The sequence below is a fragment of the Pogoniulus pusillus genome, chromosome 40, assembly GCF_015220805.1.
Source record: "Pogoniulus pusillus isolate bPogPus1 chromosome 40, bPogPus1.pri, whole genome shotgun sequence".
NCBI classification, from domain to species: Eukaryota; Metazoa; Chordata; class Aves; order Piciformes; family Lybiidae; genus Pogoniulus; species Pogoniulus pusillus.
This window is the reverse complement of record NC_087303.1, coordinates 6,743,976-6,767,791: the sequence shown is the minus strand read 5'-3', so window position 1 is coordinate 6,767,791 and position 23,816 is coordinate 6,743,976. Positions and strand designations below refer to the sequence as shown.

The 23,816-nt window shown below is 62.5% G+C and overlaps 1 protein-coding gene across 1 annotated transcript; it reads right to left on the bottom strand.

Annotated features, from left to right (window-relative positions):
• Nucleotides 1-202: 202 nt before the first annotated feature.
• PLCD3 (phospholipase C delta 3) lies at nucleotides 203-19,229 on the bottom strand. The gene is made up of 17 exons (XM_064174396.1): nucleotides 18,940-19,229; nucleotides 17,959-18,536; nucleotides 12,731-12,892; nucleotides 11,075-11,303; nucleotides 10,856-10,985; nucleotides 9,839-10,064; nucleotides 8,903-9,104; nucleotides 7,785-7,929; nucleotides 7,459-7,611; nucleotides 7,222-7,377; nucleotides 7,004-7,039; nucleotides 6,312-6,471; nucleotides 5,283-5,399; nucleotides 5,047-5,195; nucleotides 3,818-3,953; nucleotides 1,035-1,184; nucleotides 203-951 (listed from the first exon to the last, which is right to left on the bottom strand). The coding sequence occupies exons 1-17, from the start codon at nucleotides 19,227-19,229 to the stop codon at nucleotides 863-865; spliced, it is 3,108 nt and encodes a 1,035-aa protein (XP_064030466.1). The 3' UTR covers nucleotides 203-862.
• Between the last annotated feature and the right edge of the window lie 4,587 nt (nucleotides 19,230-23,816).

The window sequence follows — 23,816 nt, the reverse complement described above, 5'->3', positions numbered from 1 at the left end:
CTGTGTTTGGAGCTCAACCTTCTCCCCCTGCCACCCAATGGGCCCCAGGAGGTGACATTGACACCGGGACAGGCTCTGTTACAATAAAACCTTTATTTGACTGGCTTGGCACTGAGCTGTGACTTTGTGACTGGGCCAGTGCTGGAGCGGGGGTGGGGATGTGGCCTCCAGCCAGGGAGGGGCTCAGCCCTCTGGGCATGGTGGCACTGCATGGTGGCAGAGTCCCCTCGGGGACCTTGAGCCGAGGAAGTTCCATCTAAGCATGAGGAGGAACTCCTGTGAGGGTGCTGGAGGCCTGGAGCAGGCTGCCCAGAGAGGCTTTGGAGTCTCCTTCTCTGGAGAGATTCCAACCCCACCTGGAGGTGTTCCTGGGTGCCCTTCTCATGGTGTCCCTGCCTTGGCAGTGGGGTTAGACTCTGTGATCCCCAGAGGTCCCCTCCGACCCCTGCCATTCTGCAGGTGGTGCTGGCACTGTCCTTGCAGCCCGGGGTGGGTCTGGGGGTGGTGGAGTTTGGGAGCTGCTGTCACCCATGGCACCCGCCCGGGGCTGCTCTGGGCTTTCAGTGATTCAGCCACTCTGTCCTGGTTGTCACAGCAGCTCTGTCCCCTTGGGCTCACCGCCAGGGAGAGGACTAGCTGGGCACAGGGCCCAGCAGTGGGGTGGCACTTTGGCACATGGAAGGGGTCCCCTACCTCCTTGGGTGCCCCAACCAGCCCTGCTGTCACCGTGGCCAGGCGAGCGGTGTCCCCAGGCTGTCCCCACGCGGGGACTGGAGTGGCTCCGGCTCAGGAGGGTGCCCACCCCAAGGAGGAGCAAGTGCTTGTCCCCAGCACGGGGCACAGCATCCTTCCAGCGGGGTCCTCACAGGCTCTGGCATCGAATGTGCACGAAGAGCGTGGCAGGGGACAGGGACGCCCCCGCCCTGGAGAGCAGGTGGATGTGCCGGTAGCCTGCGGGCACAGAGGGCACTGAGCGGGGGGGCCAGCAGATTGTCCCCACCCCGGCGGGGCACCAGGAGGGTAAACCCACTCACCTTGCCTGACGCTGCCCAGGGGCAGGGTGAACTGCCCCACGAAGTCGTTGCAGGAGGTGGTGTCGTAGTCCTCCACCACGAAGCGCAGCAGGGCCAGCTCGGGCACCCGCAGCTGGAAGCTCAGAGTCTCCTCCCAGCGCGGGTTGAAGCCTGCGGCACCCGAGGTGGGGGTGGGCACTGCCACCCGAGACACCCTCGCCACCCACCACCCTGACCATGGGGACCTGCTCGACCTGCCACCTGCTCAGCCCTGCCCCGGATTAGCTCCGTCCTGCGTGGGGGTGTGCGGGCACTGGGGCAGACCGCGGGAGGGGAGATGATGCTGGGGCCAGGCTGGGCTGAACTGGGCTGGGGGGGGGTACACAGGAGGAATGGGGGTCAGACTGGGGCTGGGCAGAGCTGTACTGGGCAATGGGGGTCAGACTGGGGCTGGGCAGAGCTGTACTGGGCAGCGGGGGTCAGACTGGGGCTGGGCAGAGCTGTACTGGGCAGTGGGGGTCAGACTGGGACTGGGCAGTGGGGGTCAGACTGGGACTGGGCAGAGCTGTACTGGGCAGTGGGAGTCAGACTGGGGCTGGGCAGAGCTGTACTGGGCAGTGGGGGTCAGACTGAGGCTGGGCAGAGCTGTACTGGGCAATGGGGGTCAGACTGGGGCTGGGCAGAGCTGTACTGGGCAGTGGGGGTCAGACTGGGGCTGGGCACAGCTGTACTGGGCAGTGGGGGTCAGACTGGGGCTGGGCAGAGCTGAACTGGGCAGTGGGGGTCAGACTGGGGCTGGGCAGAGCTGTACTGGGCAATGGGGGCCAGACTGGGGCTGGGCAGAGCTGTACTGGGCAATGGGGGTCAGACTGGGGCTGGGCAGAGCTGTACCGGGCAGTGGGGGCCAGACTGGGGCTGGGCAGAGCTGTACTGGGCAATGGGGGTCAGACTGGGGCTGGGCAGAGCTGTACCGGGCAGTGGGGGTCAGACTGGGGCTGGGCAGAGCTGTACTGGGCAATGGGGGTCAGACTGGGGCTGGGCAGAGCTGTACTGGGCAATGGGGGCCAGACTGGGGCTGGGCAGAGCTGTACTGGGCAATGGGGGTCAGACTGGGGCTGGGCAGAGCTGTACTGGGCAGTGGGGGCCAGACTGGGGCTGGGCAGAGCTGTACTGGGCAATGGGGGTCAGACTGGGGCTGGGCAGAGCTGTACCGGGCAGTGGGGGTCAGACTGGGGCTGGGCAGAGCTGTACTGGGCAGTGGGGGCCAGACTGGGGCCATGGTGCTGTATACTGGGCAGTGGGGGTCAGACTGGGGCTGGGCAGAGCTGAACTGGGCAGTGGGGGTCAGAGTGGGGCTGGGCAGGGCTGTACTGGGCAGTGGGGGTCAGACTAGGGCTGGGCAGAGCTGAACTGGGCAATGGGGGTCAGAGTGGGGCTGGGCAGAGCTGTACTGGGCAGTGGGGGTCAGACTGGGGCTGGGCAGAGCTGAGCTGGGCAATGGGGGTCACACTGGGGTTGGGCAGAGCTATACTGGGCAGTGGGGGTCAGACTGGGGCTGGGCAGAGCTGTACTGGGCAGTGGGGGTCAGACTGGGGCTGGGCAGAGCTGTACTGGGCAGTGAGGGTCAGACTGGGGGTGGGCAGAGCTGTACTGGGCAGTGGGGGTCAGACTGGGGCTGGGCAGAGCTGAACTGGGCAGTGGGGGTCAGACTGGGGCTGGGCAGAGCTGTACTGGGCAGCGGGGGCCAGACTGGGGCCATGGTGCTGTATACTGGGCAGTGGGGGTCAGACTGGGGCTGGGCAGAGCTGTACTGGGCAGTGGGGGTCAGACTGGGGCTGGGCAGAGCTGTACTGGGCAGTGGGGGTCAAACTGGGGCTGGGCAGAGCTGAACTGGGCAGTGGGGGTCAGACTGGGGCTGGGCAGAGCTGTACTGGGCAGTGGGGGCCAGACTGGGGCCATGGTGCTGTATACTGGGCAGTGGGGGTCAGACTGGGGCTGGGCAGAGCTGTACTGGGCAGTGGGGGTCAGACTGGGGCTGGGCAGAGCTGAACTGGGCAGTGGGGGTCAGACTGGGGCTGGGCAGAGCTGTACTGGGCAATGGGGGTCAGACTGGGGCTGGGCAGAGCTGAACTGGGCAGCGGGGGTCAGACTGGGGCTGGGCAGAGCTGTACTGGGCAATGGGGGTCAGACTGGGGCTGGGCAGAGCTGTACTGGGCAGTGGGGGTCAGACTGGGGCTGGGCAGAGCTGTACTGGGCAATGGGGGTCAGACTGGGGCTGGGCAGAGCTGTACTGGGCAGTGGGGGCCAGACTGGGGCTGGGCAGATCTGTACTGGGCAGTGGGGGTCAGACTGGGGCCATGGTGCTGTACACTGGGCAGTGGGGGGCAGACTGGGGCCATGGTGCTGTACACTGGGCAGTGGGGGGCAGACTGGGGCCGTTCCAGGCTGTACTGGAGGAACGGGAGTCACACTGGGGCCAGGCTGGGCTGTGCTGGGGGGATGGAGGTGACACTGGGGCTGAGCTGTGACTGGCTGTACCGAGGGCACTGGGGTGACACTGGGGCTGGCTGGAGTGTGCTGCGGGGAAGGAGGAGACAGAGAGCTCTGGAGTGTCCCCAGGGGTCAGGGTGGCCTAGGGCACCCCTGCAGATCAGGTGCCCCTGGGCACCAAGTGCCCTGCGGTGTCCTTAGGTGATCAGGGGGCCCTGGGGCATTGCCAGGGACTGGGTGCCCCTAAGGACCAGGTGCTGCAGGGTGTACCCAGGGACCAGTGGCCGGGCCGTGGTGTCCCAGCAGGTGCTCACCATTGTTGAGCTTGTGGTGGGTCTGCTGCCTGGCACAGTCAGCTGGCACACCATGGATCTCCACCCGCACGAAAGGGTCCACGATGGAGCTGCCCTTCTCCCGGTGCAGCTTGGGCAGCTGCTGCGCCGAGATCACCTGCGGGCAGGGCGTGCTGGGCCACCACGGGTGGCAGGCCAGCGAGAAGGGACAGGGGTGGCACATGGCTGGAGGTGGGGACAGGGCCGATCTCAGCAGGAATGGGGATGGGGTGGGGAGGAGGGACATGGTTGGCACCACCCATGTAAAGGCACATGGGTGCCATATGTCTGGGGGCAGGGCGTGCTGGGCCACCACGGGCGGCAGGCCAGCGAGAAGGGACATGAGTGGCACCTGGCCTGGGCTGGGGTCAGTGTTACCCAGGCACCTGGCTGGATATGGGCTGGTACATGTTGGCACCACCCAGAAGGACGTGGATGGCACCTGGCTGGACATGGGGTTGGTGCCACCCAGAAGGGACATGGATGACACCTGGCTGGGCGTGGGGTTGGTGCCACCCAGAAGGGACATGGATGGCACCTGGCTGGGTGTGGGGTTGGTGCCACCAGGAGAAAGGACGTGGATGGCACCTGGCTGGGTGTGGGGATAGTGCCACCCAGAAGGGATGTGGATGGCACCTGGCTGGACATAGGGTTGGTGCCACCCAGAAGGGACGTGGATGGCACCTGGCTGGGTGTGGGGTTGGTGCCACCCAGAAGGGACGTGGATGGCACCTGGCTGGATATGGGGATGGTGCCACCCAGAAGGGATGTGGATGGCACCTGGCTGGACATAGGGTTGGTGCCACCCAGAAGGGACGTGGATGGCACCTGGCTGGGTGTGGGGTTGGTGCCACCCAGAAGGGACGTGGATGGCACCTGGCTGGATATGGGGATGGTGCCACCCAGAAGGGATGTGGATGGCACCTGGCTGGACATAGGGTTGGTGCCACCCAGAAGGGACGTGGATGGCACCTGGCTGGATATGGGGATGGTGCCACCCAGAAGGGATGTGGATGGCACCTGGCTGGACATAGGGTTGGTGCCACCCAGAAGGGACATGGATGGCACCTGGCTGGGCGCGGGGTTGATGCCACCCGGGAAAAGGGATGCAGGTGGCACTTGGCCAAGCGCAGGAACGTGCTGAATGTCACCCAGCAGGGGTGCGGGTGGCAGCCACCGAGGCGCGGGGGCGGGGGGCGAGGAGCCCTCACCCTGACGTGCAGCAGCAGGCTGCGGGAGCCCTGCCCGGGGGGGCAGCGCAGGCAGGGAGGCTTCAGCACGTAGCCGCAGCGGCCGTTGCCCAGGAAGCGTCCTGCGTTCAGGTCCATCTCGTAGCCTGGCGTCTGGAAGTTGAGCGCCACTGCGGGGACAGGGGCACGGCGGGTCAGGGGGAGCGACGGCTCCGGGGCGGGCACCGGCTGTGCCCCGGGGGCTGTTGGGTTCTCACCCAGCTGGCATCCAGCGTTCCACATCTCCTGGGGGTTGTAGTTGGAGGAGTTCATCTTCAGCCCCAGCGGGTAGATGCGGCTGAGCTGTTGGGCGTTGTACCGGACCAGCGCCGCGCCTGGGGGCACAGCACCCATGGGTGCTCCTGAGGCGCCCTGCCAGGGGTGACGGTGCCCTGCCTACATCCCTGTTCCTGGGGACACGGATGGAGCCTGCCCAGCTGAGAGAGTCCAGAGCCAGAAATGAGACCCAGACCTGAAACTGCAGAGCTTGGCCCTGGAGCTTGACCTTGGACCCCAGACCCTGACCCGAGACCTCACACCTTGGAAGCTGACTCAGATCTTATTCTCAGCCTTGGATCCCAGGCACTGTCCTTGGGTCCTGATCCCAGAGCTTGACTTTAGACCCCAAACCCTGACCATGGCCCTCGACACTGGACCCCAGGGTCTGAACTCAAACCCTAAATCCCAGACCCTGACCCTGAAACTCTGAACCAAAATCTCACATCCCAGATCTGATCCCAGACCTTAGATCCTGGATTCCAGCCCAGACCTTGACCCTGGACCTTGACCCTGGACCATAGACTTTGTCTTTGAACCCCTGACCTTGACAGATCCTGACCCTGGACCTTGTCTCTGTAACTCCAACTCTGACCTCAAATCCTGACCTGGACCCCAAACCCTGAACCCAGCCCCAGATCTTGGCCTCAGATTTCAATCCCTGGGCCTTGACCCAGATCTTAATCGCAGACCCCAGACCTGACCCTGGACCCAGATGCCAAATCCCAAGCTCTGACCCCAGACCCTGAACTTGTGACCCTCATTCTTGTCTCTGGCCCCAGACCCTGCCACCAGGACCCAGTCCTACCAGACCAAAGCAGCCCAGCCAAGGCCACCACATTCCCAGCCACCCCCCATGAAGCCACCTTGGTGGCAGAGCCCATGGGTCTCAGCCCCATCCTTCATCCCATCGAAGCCAGGAGCATGGAGCCACTCTGCCCCCATGCCTGTCCCTGTCCCACCATGCTCACCTGCCTCCTTGATGAGCTTCCGAGCCTTCCTCTCGCTGAAGGAGGACATCTGCCAGGGCTGGGGGTGGCGCAGGGCATGGGCCAGGCCGGGGAAGGGCACAGCCTGGCAGTACACCACCAGGGCTGACAGCTCTGGGGCCACCTGTGACGCATCCTTGGCCTGCAGGAACCACCGTGGTGCCAGGGCCACTCTGGCTCTGGTGCCATCTGCCTGCCTGAGGGTCTGCAAACCATCCCCTGCCCTGCTAGTGCTGAGTGCTGAGACCCCCAAGGTCATGGAGACCTCCAAAGGGATGGAGACCCAAGGTGGCAGAGGCACAAGGCAGTGGATAACCCAAGGCCAGGAGTAGTGGGGCCTGAGGTGATGGAGAACTCAAGCAGGCTGAGACCCTGAAGCCATGGAGAAGCCATGGAGAAGCTCAGAATGTCAGAGACCTCGAGGTGATGGAGAACTGAGACAATGGAGGACACTGCCCTGGACAACAGAGATCCCGAGGGGGTCACCTTGGTGGTGATGGAGACCCCAGAAATGGAGCACCCAGCCCGGTGGGGGAAGAGGAAGGTTCAAGCTGAGAAGTCCTCAAGTTCTGTCCCCTCTGCTGGGCAGTGACAACCACTCACTGCCCCCACACTGCCCAGCCCCTCAGCCCACTTGGCTCCACCATGCCACCCAGCTCCACCATGCCACCCACCTGCAAAGGTCTGATCTCCTGCAGTGCCTGGGAGGACTGGAAGAGAGCAGGCTTGAATCAGGGGGTGGCAGCAGCAGGCATTGGCCCCAGGGCACAGCACTGCTGGCACACAGTGGTCCTGTGGCACTGCTGAGTCTCCCAGCACCAGCAGGCCCCCATGGCTCTCCAGCACCACTGGCATGCTGTAGTCCCTTGGCACCACAGAGACAACCTCTTACCTGCCGCCTGCTTCTCTCCTGAAACCTCTCCTCTTCCTCCTCCTCCTCCTCCTCCTCTTCCTCGTCCTCAGGTTCCGGAAGGGAGGTGATACCCTGGGGCTCATGCCATGGCTCTGGCAGCTTCTTGCCCTTCACCAGGACCTTCCCTTTCAGCTGCTGCAGGAGGAAGGGGTGAGGTGAGGGCTTGCAGGGGACATGGGGATGCCATGGTGGGTGGGTGGGCAGAGGTGGCCTTACCTCCGGGGACGGGAGGCTGTGGGGGTCCTGCCCCTCCAGTGGCTGTGCCAGCAGCATGTCCCCCAGGATGACTCTCATGTGGTGAGCCATGGTGGCCTGCTGCTCCAGCCCGCAGTGGTTCTCCAGGGACAGGATGACAGGGTAGGGCGATTGCTGGGCACAGGGACAGGCAGTGCTCAGCACCCAGCACCCAGCATCCAGCACCCATCCTGGGGCTGCAGCACCCAGGACCGGCACCCAGCACCAGCAGCCATCCTGGGGTGGCAGCACCCAGCACCAGCATCCAGCACCCAGCACCCACCCCGGGGCTGCAGCACCCAGCTCACCTTGAAGGCATAGTCGCGGATGCTCTCGATGACGTCACGGAAGAGGATCTTGGAGGTGAGGGTGTGGCCGTGGTACACGATGGGCTCCCCGTCGGAGCCTTCCCAGCAGTCCAGCTCCACACAGCGGCAGCCGGACATCAGCGCCCTGCACCGCACGGGCACCGCTCGGAACCTGCACTGCCACTGCGCAGCCACTGCTGAGTCCCTGCACCACCACCGCAGTGCTGCCATTGAGACCCTGCACTGTCACTGTACAGCCACTGCTGAGTCCCTGCACCACCACCGCAGTGCTGCCATTGAGACCCTGCACTGTCACTGCGCAGCCACTGCTGAGTCCCTGCACCACCACCACAGTGCTGCCATTGAGACCCTGCACTGTCACTGTACAGCCACTGCTGAGTCCCTGCACCACCACCGCAGTGTTGCCATTGAGACCCTGCACTGTCACTGCACAGCCACTGCCGAGTCCCTGCACTGCCACCACACTGTCGCCACTGAGTTCCTGCACTGCCACTGCATTGGCATCACTGAGTCTCTGTGCTGTCACCGCACAGGCAGCAGTGTGCCCCCTGTGCTTCCACTGCATGGGTACCAGTCTATGCTGCCACTGCACGGGCACCAATGAGTCCCTGTGCCACCACTGCATGGGCACCAGTAAGTCTCTGTGCCGCCACTGCATGGGCACCAGTGAGTCCCTGTGCCACCACTGCACAGGCACCAGTGAGTCCCTGTGCCGCCACTGCACAGGCACCAGTGAGTCCCTGTGCCACCACTGCACAGGCACCAGTGAGTCCTTGTGCCGCCACTGCACAGGCACCAGTGAGTCTCTGTGCCGCCACTGCACGGGCACCAGTGAGTCCCTGTGCCGCCACTGCACGGGCACCAGTGAGTCCCTGTGCCACCACTGCACGGACATCAGTGAGTCCCTGTGCCACCACTGCACGCGCACCAGTGTGTCCTTGTGCCACCACTGCATGGACATCACTGAGCCTCTGTGCCGCCACTGCATGGGCACCAGTGAGTCTCTGTGCTGCCACTGCATGGGTACCAGTGAGTCCCTGCACCTCCCCAACCCACGGTGCCATAGTGGCGTGGAGCATCTGCCCAGGGGCACCCACCTGATGTAGGCTTCGGTGCTGCTGGTGCCCCCGATCTGGTTGCGGGTCAGGTAGGTGTTGTGGGAGGAGGAGATGAAGTAGTGGCACAGGGGCTGGCTCATGTCCTGGTGCACCTTGGTGTGCTCCTGGTTGAGGATGTCACCGGCGGACGAGAGCAGGTACATCATGAAGCCATCCAGCATCATCAGGTCCTGCTGCCTGGCTGCAGGGCACGACGGTGAGGGGTCACAGAGGGCTGGCACACTGCTAGTAAGGTGGCAGTCCAGCAACTGTCCCCACCTGGATGTTCCCTGCCTCCCTGCAGTGCCATGTTCACTGCAGTGCCATGTTCACCTGGCACTCCAGCACCCAATCATGATGTTGCTCATCCTGCTAGTGCCACATTCACTCTGGACCTGGCATAGTGGCACTCACGAGATGCTGACACCACCCTGGTGTCCTTTGTCCTCACAGTGCCGTGTTCACAGTCCCCTCGGTGTCCCACCCCCACATGGATGCCTGCATCCTGCGAGTGCCACATCTACCCTAGGGGTAATGCTGTGGCACTCAAGAGACATGGACCTCCTCCACCCTCACCATGATGTCACCTATCCTAGTGCCATGTCCACCCTGGACCAACCACGGTGGCACCCTGGCAGTGTGGCATTCTTGGCGGGGCTGGCACTGTGTCACCCGTGGATGGCCACCTGCTGTCCCTCCCTGCCTTCGCGTGCTCTGTCCCCACAGTGCCACAGCCACCAGGAGCCATCGAGGCCACCTGTTGGTCTGCCAACACCTGCTGCCACCCTGGGGAAGGGTCACAAGGACGCTCACCCGAGTCGTGGAGGACCCTGTGCCATCTCGGAGGGGGACACCGCCAAGCAAAGCGCCAGCCCCAGGCCATCCACGGCCCCTCCCTGCCCCGGCAGCCCCCGGCCCAGCAGCGCCCAGCCCTACCCTTCTCGTTCAGCTCGTGGGCGCGGATGATGGACCGCGCCTGGCGCAGGCTGGCATCCTCGCCCTGGTCCCGCAGGAAGTCCTGCAGCTCCTCGGCGGACAGGACAAGGTCCTCGCCCGAGTAATGCCCAAAGAGCTCCTCCAGCTCCGGGCGCCGCAGCAGCCGCCGGCAGAACTCCTCCAGCTCCCGGCCCTCCAGCCGCTCGTTGCCCGAGCGGTCGCACTCCTGGCGAGACACAGCCCAGCCTCAGGGACCGTCCCCTGCCGTCGGGGAGGGGGCACGGCCACCCCCTGCCTCCTCCTGCCTGGCCCTTCGGGATGGCAGCTTGTGATGAGTTGGAAGAGGAGCTCAGTTACCGGCATGAGGGCTCGGGGATGAGCTGTGCCTGCTGGGGCTCGGGGCATGTCCCCTCTGTCCCACTCATCCACAGACCTCTGAGCCTCCAGTGTGGGATGGAGTGGAGCAGAGCTCTGTGCCTCAGTTTCCCCAGGAGGAACGGGCCCCCGGGGAGAGACTTTTGACAAGGGCTTGTAGTGACAGGGTGAGGGGAAATGGCTGTGAGCTGGCAGGGGGGAGACTGAGACTGGAGATGAGGAATGAATTCTTCACAGCGAGGATGGTGAGACATTGGCACAGGCTGCCCAGAGAGCCTGTGGGTGCCCCCTCCCTGGAGCTGTCCAAGGCCAGGTTTGGACCTTGATCGGCTTGGTCTGACGGGAGGTGTCCCTGCCCACGGCAGGGGTTGGAACCGGTTGAGCTTTAAGGTCCTTTGAACCCAACCCATTCTGTGAACCTATGAGATGCTCACGGGGATGGCATCCCCTGGTGGGGGGAACATGTCCTCAGGCACCCCCAGAGTAGCAGGGTGGGACCAGCTCACCCCACCCCACCACAGTGATCCCCAGGCACTGGTGAGGGTGGGTGGTGGCTTTGGGTGCGATGAGTCTGACAGCTCTCTGCACCCAGGAAGGAGCCAGCAGCGGGGCATGGCGGGCAGAGGGGCACAGGATGGGTACCCTGAAGAGCCTGTAGGCGTAGCCATCATCCATGTCGATGTTGATCATCCTCAGCATGCTCTTCACCTCCCGGAAGGACATCTTATTGTCCTTGTTCCTGTCCGCTCGCTGCAGGACCCCATGGATCCAGCTGTGCCAGGGTAAGGAAAGCAGCTGGGCACCGTCTCCGCCGCCCTGCCCGGCCTGCCCCCGCGCTCCCTTAGCTCTCACAAAGGATACTGGTCCAGCTTCTCGGCTTGGCTCATGGCTTGCAGCCTTCCCATCAGCTTGGTGAGGCCCTGCACCCAGTGGCGGGCATCCTCCTCGCCCCGGGCAGCCAGGTCCAGGTTCTTGAGCTTGCCCTTGAGGACGATGGTGAAGCAGTGGCACTCGGGGAAGGTGGCACCGTACTTGCGTAGGCCTTCTGACTGGTGCCCCTCACGCACCCCCTCCACGTGCAGCACCGAGACTGCAGGGGCGCACAGTGGTGTGGTGACCCCAGGTGCTCCCTCAGCATTTCCCCCTCTCCCTCCCCCCCCCACCTCATGGGCACCACGGAAGATGTTCTGGCTGTGCTGGATACCCTACAGGGTCCCCAGGGGTGCCCCTCAGGGACTGGGGTTGGCTGTTGTTGATGCCCAGCCTGGGCTTAACCAGCTAATCCCAGGCGAGACAGGAGCTGGCGCTGCTGCAGCACTGCTCCATCCCCCACCAGTGTCCCCTGCAGTGCCTGTGGGGATGGGGACAGGGACACTGGTGGGGGATGGAGCAGTCCTGCAGCAGTGCCAACTCTGGGCACCCATCCCAGATGAGATGATGGAAATAAACTGGTGATGCTGGGCAGCAGGGACAGAGCCTGGCTGGGGTGGAGATAGGACCTCGTGTGGGTCCCCAGCGGGGTACACTGGGAAGCACTGGAAGGCACTGTAGGACACTGGGTGCAGTGGGTTGGGCTTTGGGGTCCACGCTCTGGGCTGGGGTCCAACATGTCTGGTCAGGCTATGGCTCTCAGGCTGGTCCTGGGTTGGGATCTGGGTGCTCGGTAGGATCTGGGTGCTGGGTAGGATCTGGGTCTTCCCAGACTGGGATGTGAGTCCCAGACAGGAGTCTGGGACCACAGTGGGGTCTAGGACCCAAATGGGTGTTAAGACTGAGGGGTCTGGGTCATGGAGTGGGATCTAGGACCCAGGGTGGTTGTCTGGGTTGCATCTAAGGGTCCAAGTCTTGGGCTGGGGATTGGGTCCTTGGTTAAGGTCCAGGTCTCACATGGGCATTTGGGTGCTGGGTGAGGGTTTGGGCCCCAGGCTGTGTACTGGGTGGGGATCCAGGTTCTGGATGGCAGACTGTGTCCTGGGCTGGGATCTGGGTCCTGGGCTGGGGGCTGGGTCCCGGGCTGGGGGCTGGATCCCAGGTTGGAGTCTGAATGAGAATCTAATGTCCTCGGGTGGGTTTTGGGTCCTAGGTAGGAGTCTGGGTCCCAAGTGGGTGTCTGGATGAGGATCTGGGTCCTGAGGTTGGTACTAGGTCCTAAGTAGGTGTCTAAGTCCTGGACTGGGGTCTGGATCCCAGATGGGAGTCTTGGATGGGGGTCTGGGGTTGGAGTCCAGGTTCTGACTAGGGGTCTGGGTTCCAGGCAGTGAGTGAGGTCCTGGGTTGGAGTCTCAGACCTGGGCTGGAGTCTGGGTTCTGAGTGGGAGCCTGAATGTGGGTCTAGGTCCTCGGCTGAGGTCTGGATCCTGGGTCCCAGGTGAGGGTGTAGATCCTGGGCAAGGTTCTGGGTGCCAGCTCCTGTCTAGGTGCCCATGGGTGGGTTTGGGGCACTGCCCAGGTCCCTGCCTGCAGCTCAAGGCCGTGTCCCTGTGTTCCCCCGGGGGCAGTCCCCAGGCTGTCACTCACAGCTCCGCAGGGAGTGAGCTCCCCTGAAGCGTCCCTCGAAGCAGACGGTGGCTCCGTCCTCCTGCAGCCGGAACAGACGCTCCCTGGGCACCCCCCGGGCCTTGATCTTCCGCAGCAGCGACCCCCGCAGCATCCGCTGGACATCCTCATCCTCCGTCAGACCTGCGGGCACCAGCCTGTGGGCACTCTGCGCACCCACTGGGGGCACTGGCAGGTACTGGAGTGCCTCAGGGAGTGGTGGAACTACTGTGTGGGAGCGTGGGTGGGTGGGGAGCTGGTGTACACCTGCGTGCATCCCCTCACGATGGCATGGGATAGGAAAGACATGATGGGAAGGACAGCGCAGCATGGGACAGTGTGAGATAGATGGGACAGGACAGACAAGCTGGGATGGGACAGACAGGACAGGATGGGACACACAGGATAGGGAGGGATGGGATACGGCAGGCAGGAGAGAACGGAGAGGACAAGCCAGTGCCCGTGGGCTCCGGCGTGATGCTGTCACTGTGCCACGCCAGTCGGGGACAGGGCGCGGCAGCACAGCGGCCAAACCGCTCTCCCGCAGCCAAGCCAAGCTCTGAAGCCCAGCAAAGCCACCCAGGTCCCACGTGGGGAGCACAGGACGGTGCTGGCAGAGGGCTCAGGCTGGGCACGCTGGCAGGGTGGCCTCAGGGGATGCAGGAGCCCACACCCACGCTCACGGCGGGGCCGGGACTCTTCCGTCCATTCTCTCGAGAATCTATTTCCTCCTGGTTTGTGCAGGGCACAGCCCCAGTGCCCAGCTCCTGCTGCCCTGAGCAGTTATTTCCTCCCAGTTTGTGCAGGGCACAGCCCCAGTGCCCAGCTCCTGCTGCCCTGAGCAGTTATTTCCTCCTGGTTTGTGCAGGGCACAGCCCCAGTGTCCAGCTCCTGCTGCCCTGAGCAGTTATTTCCTCCCAGTTTGTGCAGGGCACAGCCCCAGTGCCCAGCTCCTGCTGCCCTGAGCAGTTATTTCCTCCCAGTTTGTGCGGGGCACAGCCCCAGTGCCCAGCTCCTGCTGCCCTGAGCAGTTATTTCCTCCCAGTTTGTGCGGGGCACAGCCCCAGTGCCCAGCTCCTGCTGCCCTGAGCAGTTATTTCCTCCCAGTTTGTGCTGGGCACAGCCCCAGTGCCCAGCTCCTGCTGCCCTGAGCAGTTATTTCCTCCCAGTTTATGCAGGGCACAGCCCCAGTGCCCAGCTCCTGCTCCCCTGAGCAGTTATTTCCTCCCAGTTTATGCTGGGCACAACTCCAGTGCCCAGCCCCTGCTCTGGGTGGATTCAGTGATCTTGGGCTGGGAATGGAGGGTTCAGGGATGAGCAGGGACATCCCGAGCTGCACACAGGTCTGGGGACACAGCCACCAGCTGCCACCACCTCCTGCATAGTGACATCCTGCCCACAGTGAGGGCATCTTTGGAGGGCAGGCACAGACACATGGGCACATATGGATGGATGGATGGATGGATGGATGGATGGATGGATGGATGGATGGATGGATGGATCCAGGCAGATGGGCACATGGATGCTTGGACACAGCAGCACATGGGGGCATGGATGCATGGGCACATGGATGTAGGGATACATGGATGCATGGATATACAGGTGTATGGATGCATGGGCACATGGATGCAGGGATTATATGGATGCATGGATACACAGGTGTATGGATGCATGGGCACATGGATGCAGGGATTATATGGATGCATGGATACACAGGTGTATGGATGCATGGGCACATGGATGTAGGGATACATGGATGCATGGATATACAGGTGTATGGATGCACGGGCACATGGATGCAGGGATATATGGATGCATGGATATACAGGTGTATGGATGCATGGGCACATGGATGCAGGGATTATATGGATGCATGGATACATAGGTGTATGTATGCATGGGTTCATGGATGTAGGGATACATGGATGCATGGATATACAGGTGTATGGATGCATGGGCACATGGATGCAGGGATATACGGATGCATGGATATACAGGTGTATGGATGCATGGGCACATGGATGAAGGGATATATGGATGCATGGATACACAGGTGTATGGATGCATGGGCACATGGATGAAGGGATATATGGATGCATGGATACACAGGTGTATGGATGCAGGGATGAATGGATATCTGGGTACATGAATATGCAACTGCAGGGATGTATGGATACATGGATGCCGTGATGTACAGACACAGGCAGATGGATGCACAGATGGACACATGGATACAAGCACATGGGCACATGGATGCATGGATGAAGACACAGGGACACACAGATGCATGGACACATGGATGTACTGATACATGGATGGAGGGATGTGTGGATACACGGATATGTGGATACAGGGATGCAGGAATGCACTGATGCACGGACACACGGACACACAGACACATGGATGTGCTGAGGCACAGGCACACGGATGCATGGGCAAAGGGAAGCAGGGATGTACGGATGCATAGGCAAACAGATACAAGGACAGATGGATGCACAGATGCATGGACACATGGATGCATGGATATGCAGAGGCAGGGACATATGGATCCATGTACTGGGTAATGCACTAGTGCCATGGTCTAGTTGACTGGATAGGTCTGGGTGATAGGTTGGACTGGATGATCTTGGAGGTGTCTTCCAACCTGGTTGATTCTATGATTGTATGTTACATGCATGCAGGGTTGGATGGACACAGGGATGCACTGATGCAAGCAGACATGGATATGAACAAGCACAGGGATGCATGACCACAGACACGAGGGTGCATGGCCACAGGGAAGCACTGATGCAGGGGCACATGGATGCATGGCCACAGGGAAGCAGGGATGCAGGGACACATGGATGCATGGCCACAGGGAAGCATGGCCACATGGATGCATGGCCACAGGGAAGCACTGATGCAGGGGCACATGGATGCATGGCCACAGGGAAGCACTGATGCAGGGGCACATGGATGCATGGCCACAGGGAAGCAGGGATGCAGGGACACATGGATGCATGGACACAGGGAAGCACTGATGCATGGCCACAGGGAAGCACTGATGCAGGGGCACATGGATGCATGGCCACAGGGAAGCACTGATGCATGGCCACAGGGAAGCACTGATGCAGGGGCACATGGATGCATGGCCACAGGGAAGCACTGATGCAGGGGCACATGGATGCATGGCCACATGGATGCATGGACACAGGGAAGCACTGATGCATGGCCACAGGGAAGCACTGATGCAGGGGCACATGGATGCATGGACACAGGGAAGCACTGATGCATGGCCACAGGGAAGCACTGATGCAGGGGCACATGGATGCATGGCCACAGGGAAGCACTGATGCAGGGGCACATGGATGCATGGACACAGGGAAGCAGGGATGCCCGAACACATGGATGCATGGCCACAGGGGTGAACTGATGCAGGGGCACATGGATGCATGGACACAGGGAAGCAGGGATGCAGTGGCACATGGGTGCATGGACACAAGGGTGAACTGATGCAGGGGCACATGGATGCATGGACACAGGGAAGCACTGATGCAGGGGCACATGGATGCATGGACACAGGGAAGCAGGGATGCAGTGGCACATGGGTGCATGGACACGGGTGAACTGATGCAGGGGCACATGGATGCATGGACACAGGGAAGCAGGGATGCAGTGGCACATGGGTGCATGGACACAGGGGTGAATTGATGCAGGGGCACATGGATGCATGGACACAGGGGGGCACTGATGCAGGGGCACATGGATGCATGGACACAGGGAAGCAGGGATGCAGTGGCACATGGGTGCATGGACACAGGGGTGAACTGATGCAGGGGCACATGGATGCATGGACACAGGGGGGCACTGATGCAGGGGCACATGGATGCATGGACACAGGGGTGAACTGATGCAGGGGCACATGGATGCATGGACACAGGGGGGCACTGATGCAGGGGCACATGGATGCATGGACACAGGGGTGAACTGATGCAGGGGCACATGGATGCATGGACACAGGGAAGCAGGGGTGTGTGGATTCACAGACACAAATATAAGGACAGATGGACGCATGGATGTATGGATGCACTGACAGACACATGGACACGGGACATACAGACCCGGGGAGGTGTGGGGGTGTGGATGCAAGGACACACAGACACATGGACGCACAAGCGTACGGGCACAGGGACACAAAGGGCACAGGGACACAAAGGACACAGGGCCACAGAGCCACAGCACACATGGCTGCACCAAGCCGTGTGGCTCCGGGCCAAGGGCCACACGCCCAAAGCCACTCATGGGTCAGCAAACCCTCCCTTGGTGGCACAGGGCCAGCCCTGGCCCTGCCTCAGCACCCACGCAGGATGCGACCCGGCCGTGCCACGGGCACACCCCGGCCCTCCCGGCACTTACTGCCACCCAGCTCTCGGGGACCGGCAGGGCTCTGTGCCAGCAGTGCTGCTGCAGCACCGTGTGTGGGGAAACGGAGGCAGGGAGTCCGGGCACAGAGCCGGGGAGCCGGAGCGGAGCCTTGGGGACAAGAAGCAGCAGGAGGTCTCCTGTCACCTGTTGTGTGGCTGAATCACAACCTCGCTGCCCCTCAGCTTCTGGGGCTGCCCTGGGCACCTCTCCCAGCCAAGGGGACCCTTCCCTGCTGTTGGGGCTGCCACCCACCTCGGGAACATTTCCTGTCGTGGGATCTCTCCTGGCCATGGGGACACATCACTGCCATGGGGGATCCCACCCACTTTGAAGACATGCCCGTGCCCCTTGGCATGGGCACCCTCATGGCCATGGGGACCCCTCCTCAACCCTGCCATGGGGCACCGCATCCTCCTCGGGGACACTCCCTGGCACAGGGACCCTCCCGGCCGCTGGGTCCTCCCCCAGCCACGGGGACAACTTCCTGCAGGGGACCCTGACTGTCTTGCGGACGTTTCCTACCGTGGGGGCCTCATCCACCCGGGGCACCTTTCCCTGCTGTGGGGTCCTTCCTGGCCAGGGGACAGTTTCCTGCCCGGGGACTCTGGCTGTCCTGGGGACCCCTCCCAGCCACAGGGACCCCCTCTTTCCCGTGAGGGTCCCCTCCCTGCCACGGGAGTCCACAGCCACCTCGGAGCTCTCCCAGCCCCGAAGGCTCCTCCTGAGCTCCCGGCTGGTGTAGCTTCCCCCGCAGCCGCTGCCCTGTGCCCCCTGCCCGCCGCGGCGGGACCGCTCCCGGGACTCACCCATTTTCTTCAAGGCTCTGCCGGGCCGGCGGGAGCCACCGGGGCCATACAGCGGGGAGCGGGGCTGCTCGGCGGCGGGACGAGCCTTCTTGCCGCAGATCATGGTGCGGGGCCGGGGTGCCGGTGCTCCTGGTGCTCCCGGTGCTCCCGGTGCTCCCGGTGCTCCCGGTGCTCCCGGTGCCTCCCACACCCCTGCTGTCTCCGATGCTCCCGGTGCTTCTGTTGCTCGCCGTGCCCCAGTGCTGCTGGTTCCGGCGGTGCCCCCGGTGCCCCCGGCCGGTGCAGGGAGCCTGGGCGGTGCCGGAGGACGGGGCTGGAGCTGGACTAGGACTGGGCGGCCCCGCCGGGCCCGGGGCCGGGCGCGGGGAGGTACCGGGAGGAGCCAGATTTCGGCCCCTGCGATGTTAACCGTTTGTGCCGGGTCGGACGGCGCCTGCCGGGGTGGGTCTGCGCCGAGCTCCGGTCTGTACCGGCACGGGTCCCCATCACGATCCGGTCTGCCCAGGGTCGGGTCCGCACCGGGCATGAGTTTGCACAGGGAACGGGACGGAGTCCCGGAGTGCGCCCGGGCAGCTGCTCTACACCGGGCAACGGCACCGGCAGTGGCAGGGGTCCGGCTCTGCACAGGTAGAGCCCCAAGGGCTGTTCCACACCCGCAACGATCCGCGGGTCCTCATCCCCCGCGAGTCCTCATCCCCCGCGGGTCCTCACCTTCCCCCGCGGGTCCTCATCCCCTGCGGGTCCTCATCTCCCGCGGGTCCTCACCTTCCCCCGCGGGTCCTCATCCCCCGCGAGTCCTCATCCCCCGCGGGTCCTCATCCCCCGCGAGTCCTCATCCCCCGCGGGTCCTCACCTTCCCCCGCGGGTCCTCATCCCCCACGGGTCCCCACCTTCCCCCACGGGTCCTCATCCCCCGCGGGTCCTCACCTTCCCCCGCGGGTCCTCATCCCCCGCGGGTCCTCATCCCCCGCTGGTCCTCACCTTCCCCCGCGAGTCCTCATCCCCCGCGAGTCCTCATCCCCCGCGGGTCCTCTTCCCCCGCGGGTCCTCATCCCCCGCGGGTCCTCCTGCACTGGGGACCGGCCCAGGGCACACCTCGGTCTCTGCCCCAGGGACACAGCCACCTGCTGCTGGCGGCACCCCGATACCACCGGTAGGGACACTGGGGACCCACTGCAACTGTCCTGAGCAGGGGGATCCACGACGCCTTTTCTGCCATCACACCTGGGGACAGTTGGCACCCGTGGGGACAGTGGGCACTCGTGGGCCATCCTGTCAGGGGCCACAGTCTGTGCCCACCCCGTGGGCAGGATGACAGCGGGATGAGAGTTGGAACAGCAGCAGGGCTGGCAGCGGCATGGGCTGAGCAGAGAGGAAGGTGCTGGCGGCTGTAAGCTCCCACACACGCTGCGATGTGAGTCTGTGTCTGTGCAGCCATGGACTCGTTTGGCTTGGAAAAGGCCTCCAGGATCTCGAGCCCAACCAGCAGCCCAGCCCCACCATGGCCACCAAACCATAGCCCCAGGTGCCATGGCCACAGCTTTCTGGAGCACCTCCAGCCATGGGCACTCCACCACCTCCCTGGGCAGCCTGTGCCAGGCCCTCACCACTCTGGCAGTAAAGAAATCTTTCCTCCTCTCCAACCTAACCCTCCCCTAGCACAACCTCAGGACATTTCCTCTGCTTCAGGACATTTCCTCTGACCCCAGGCAGCAGAGCCCAACCCCCACCTGCCTGCAGCCTCCTCTCAGGGAGCTGCAGAGAGCAATGAGGTCTCCCTCAGCCTCCTCTCCCCCACACTGCACCCCCCCAGCTCCCTCAGCTGCTCCTCCCCATCTCTCTTCTCCAGACCCTTCCCCATCTTTCTTGCCCTTCTCTGGCTCTGCTGCAGCCTCTCAATGTCCTTCTGATAGTTGAGGGCCCCAAAACTGAACCCAGGACTTGAGCTGTGGCTTCCCCAGTGCCCAGCCCAGGGGCACAATCCCTGCCCTGCTCCTGCTGCCCACTCCACTGCTGATCCAGACCAGGCTGCTGGTGCCTTCCTTGCCCACCTGGGCACCTCCTGGCTCATCTTCATCTGCTGTTCACCAGCACCCACAGGGCCTTTCTGCTGGGCACCTTCAGCCACTCTGCCCCAGCCTGGAGCCTTCCTAGGCTTGCTGTGAGCCAAGTGCAGGACCCAGCCCTTGGCCTTGCTGAACTGTGCAGCATCCCTGTGCAGCTCTGGGCACGTCCATGTGTGCACACACACACACAGCTGCACACACACACATCTGTCCAGCTGTGCCTACACATGTGCCCAGGGGACTGTGGCATGCTTCTACCCTGAATCCCCCCATTTCCACACATCCCACCTTCCCACAGCCTCCACTTGCTAGGGGGGGTGGGAAGCACTGGTTAGCCACAGCAGAAGCCCCCACCCCATCCCCCTGCCCTGGGGTTCCAGCTGATGGGGGGTGGCAGAACCAGGTTGTGATGCCCATGGCCATAAGAGGCTTCTTGCCAAAATCCATGGTGGCCACAGGGACAGGGAGGCCACTCCAGGCCTGGGAGATGCAGCAGAGGGAGTGAAACTGCCACAGCAGGCTGTGGCTTCCCCTGGGGCTTGGGGCACTGCCAGATCAAATCGGGTGGGGCAACCTGAGGGGACATCTGAGCTCCTGGGTGAGAACAGAATATCCTGGGGCAACATCTGGATGTCTACAGCAAGGTGAGGGCACCCTAGGGCAAGATTGGGTTGCCCTGGGGCAACTTCTGGGCATCGTGGATGGTACTGGAGTAACCTGGGGTAGCATCTGGATGCCTGGAGCAATATATAGGCCCTAGGGGGCAATGTGTGGGCATCCTAGGGCAACACTGGGGCACTGTGGGGCAGCTTCTGGGCAACTTGGATCATACTGGAGTAACCTGGGGTAACATCTGAATGTCTAGGGTACCGTTTGGGCACCCTGGGTTGATGCATGGGCACCCTTGCTGATATCTGAGTGTCCTGGGTGATACCTGAGTGTCAACTCAGGTCAACTTGTGGACACCCAGGGCAGGATCTGGGCACTTTGTGATGACTTCTGGGCACTCTGTGTGATACTTGAGTATCTTAGGGCAACATCTGGGGCATGCTCGATCATATCAGAGTATCCTAAGTGGCACCTGAATATCCTGGGCAATATCTGGACACCTAGGGCAAGAATCTGGGCAATCTAGAGCAGCTTCTGGGCATCCTGAGTGATATCTGAGTGCCCTGGAGCAGCACATGGACACCCCTGAGGCAACATCTGGGCATATTGTGTGATCTCTCTTTATTCTGGAGCAACATCTGTACAGGCAGGGCAACATCAGGGCACCCATGGCAACATCTGGGCACCCTAGGGTGACACCTGGGCATCTTGGTTGATATCTGAGTATCATGGAGCAAGATCTCGACACCCAAAGTGACACAGGGCCACACCTGGAGCCCCAGGGTAACATCTGGGCATTCTGGGTGGTCTCTGGTTATCCAGGAGCAACATGAGGGTACCCAGGGCAACATCTGGGCAGCCTGGGTGGTCTCTGGTTATCCAGGAGCAACATGAGAGTACCCAGGGCAACATTTGGGCACCCTGGGTGGTCTCTGGTTATCCAGGAGCAACATGAGAGTACCCAGGGCAACATCTGGGCATCCTGGGCAGAATCTGGGCATTCTGGGACAGCATTTGGGCATTCTGGGAGAACATCTGGACACCCTGTGTGATTTGTGTCTATTCTGGAGCAACATCTGGGCATTCTGGGTGATCCCTGGGCACCCTGGGGCAGTACTTAGGTGCTGCAGTTCAAGACTTGGGTGACCCATGCAACATCTGGACAGCTCAGGCCACATCTGGGATGCAGGGACTCCTCACCAGGGCCAGCCCAGCCCGGGGTGATGTCCCTTCCTGCGTGGGATGAGGTGACATATGGTGACTCTCTTCATGCCAAGCATGTTCCCCTGTGCTGAAAACCCTCAGGGAGCACAGCTACAGCACCCCAGAAATGCTCTTGCAGCCTCCAGCTGGGCTGTGCTCCAAGGCCTTCTGATCCTGTGGGAGCTGCATGGCTGGAACAGGTTCACAGACTGCATCAAGTTGGAAGGAACTCTCAAAGCTCATCTTGCCCAATCCCTCTGCAGGCAGCAGGGACACCTCCACCTACATCAGGCTGCCCAGGGTCACCTCAAGTCTGATCTTGAATGTCTCCAAGGGTGAGGCCTCAAGCACCTCCCAGGGCAGCCTGTGCCAATCTCTCCCCACCCTCACTGTGCAGAACTTCCTCCTCATGTCCAACCTCACTCTGCCCTGCTCCAGTGCCAAACCACTGCCCTCATCCTACCCCTGCAGCCCCTTCTGCACAGTCCCTCCCCAGCCTGCCTGGAGCTCCCCTGCAGATGTCGAAATGCAGCTCTGAGGTCTCCCTGGAGCCTTCTCTTCTCCAGCCTGAACTGCCTCAACTCTCTCAGCCTGTCCCCAAAGCAGAGGTTCTTCAGCTCCCTCTGATCATCTTTGTGGCCTCCTCTGGACCCTCTCAGTCTGATCCATCTCCTTCCCGTGTTGAGGACTCCAGAGCTGTCCCCAGCACTGCAGGTGAGGTCTCCCCAGGGCAGAGCAGAAGGGCAGGATCTCCTCTCTCCATCTCTGCCCACGCTGCTCGGGCTGCAGCCCAGGCTGCCCTTCGGGGCTGCCAGTGCCCAGTGCTGGCTCCTGTCCTCCACTCAGGGATCCATCGGCGCCAGCAGGGTCAATCCCAGAGCTCCTCCCCGCTCCCCCTGGCCTCTCTCCGCGAAATCCCATCGCAAAAAGCATCTTCCCCTCCGCCTCCCAGCGTGGCCGTCTGGGCTTTGGAAGGGTTCCCAGGGCGAGCAGGAGCTGCGCATTCCCGGGCGCTTACGGCAGAGCACATGTGCCGTGAATCACGGCGGAGCCGGGAACGCGACCGGGGCTGGCGGCGAGTCAGGAGCAGCCCAGCCCAGAGCCTGAGTCAGAGCCACGGCGGGAGGCTCCCGCGGCCTCGCTGGGGCTTCTGCTGGGGCTCCGACGGGCAGAGGAGCTCCTGCCCCAGGGAATGTGGGGAAAGGCGTTCAGGGGCATGTGTCCCCCGGCTTGTGTTTGGGATCTGGAGGTGGGATTAAGGCTGAGGGAGCTGGGATTGGTTAGCCTGGAGAAGAGGAGGCTCAGGGCAGACCTCATTGCTGTCTGCAACTACCTGAGGGGAGGTTGTGGCCAGGAGGAGGTTGCTCTCTTCTCTCAGGTGGCCAGCACCAGAAGGAGAGGACACAGCCTCAGGCTGTGCCAGGGGAGATTTAGGCTGGAGGTGAGGAGAAAGTTCTTCCCTGAGAGAGTCATTGGCCACTGGAATGGGCTGCCCGGGGAGGTGGTGGAGTCGCCGTCCCTGGAGCTGTTCAAGGCAGGACTGGACGTGGCACTTGGTGCCATGGTCTGGCCTTGAGCTCTGTGCTAAAGGGTTGGACTTGATGATCTGTGAGGTCTCTTCCAACCTTGGTGACACTGTGACACTGTGATGCTGTGATACTGTGAAATCCCCCCTAATATGTGAGGAAAGCAGCAGGGGTGTGTGTGTGTGTGTGTGTGTGACAAAGGGTGGCACAGGCTGGTGAGAGCTGCTTTGGTGTCCCTCCCAGCATCCAGCACTGGGGAGGGAGGGATCCAGGTGGATCCTGGGAGAGGGATGGGCTCAGGTCATCCCCAGAGATCACCATAATATCCTCAGGGCACCTCATGCCTCCAGGTCACTGCGCATCACCTGTGTCCCCGTGGCACCCTGCCTCCAAGGAAAGGTGAGGGAGCTTCACCTCGGGGAGCCCAGGCTCTGCGTGTTCCTCACCTGCATGG

Coding starts and splice junctions, on each gene's coding strand:
- PLCD3 (XM_064174396.1), bottom strand. CDS start 19,229: ATGGCCCACGAGTGCCCACTGTCCCCACGGGTGCCAACTGTCCCCAGG. Junction 7,930..8,902: donor AGCACCGAAGCCTACATCAG/GTGGGTGCCCCT, acceptor CGTGCGGTGCAG/GGCGCTGATGTCCGGCTGCC. Junction 7,378..7,458: donor ACAGCCTCCCGTCCCCGGAG/GTAAGGCCACCT, acceptor TTCCTCCTGCAG/CAGCTGAAAGGGAAGGTCCT.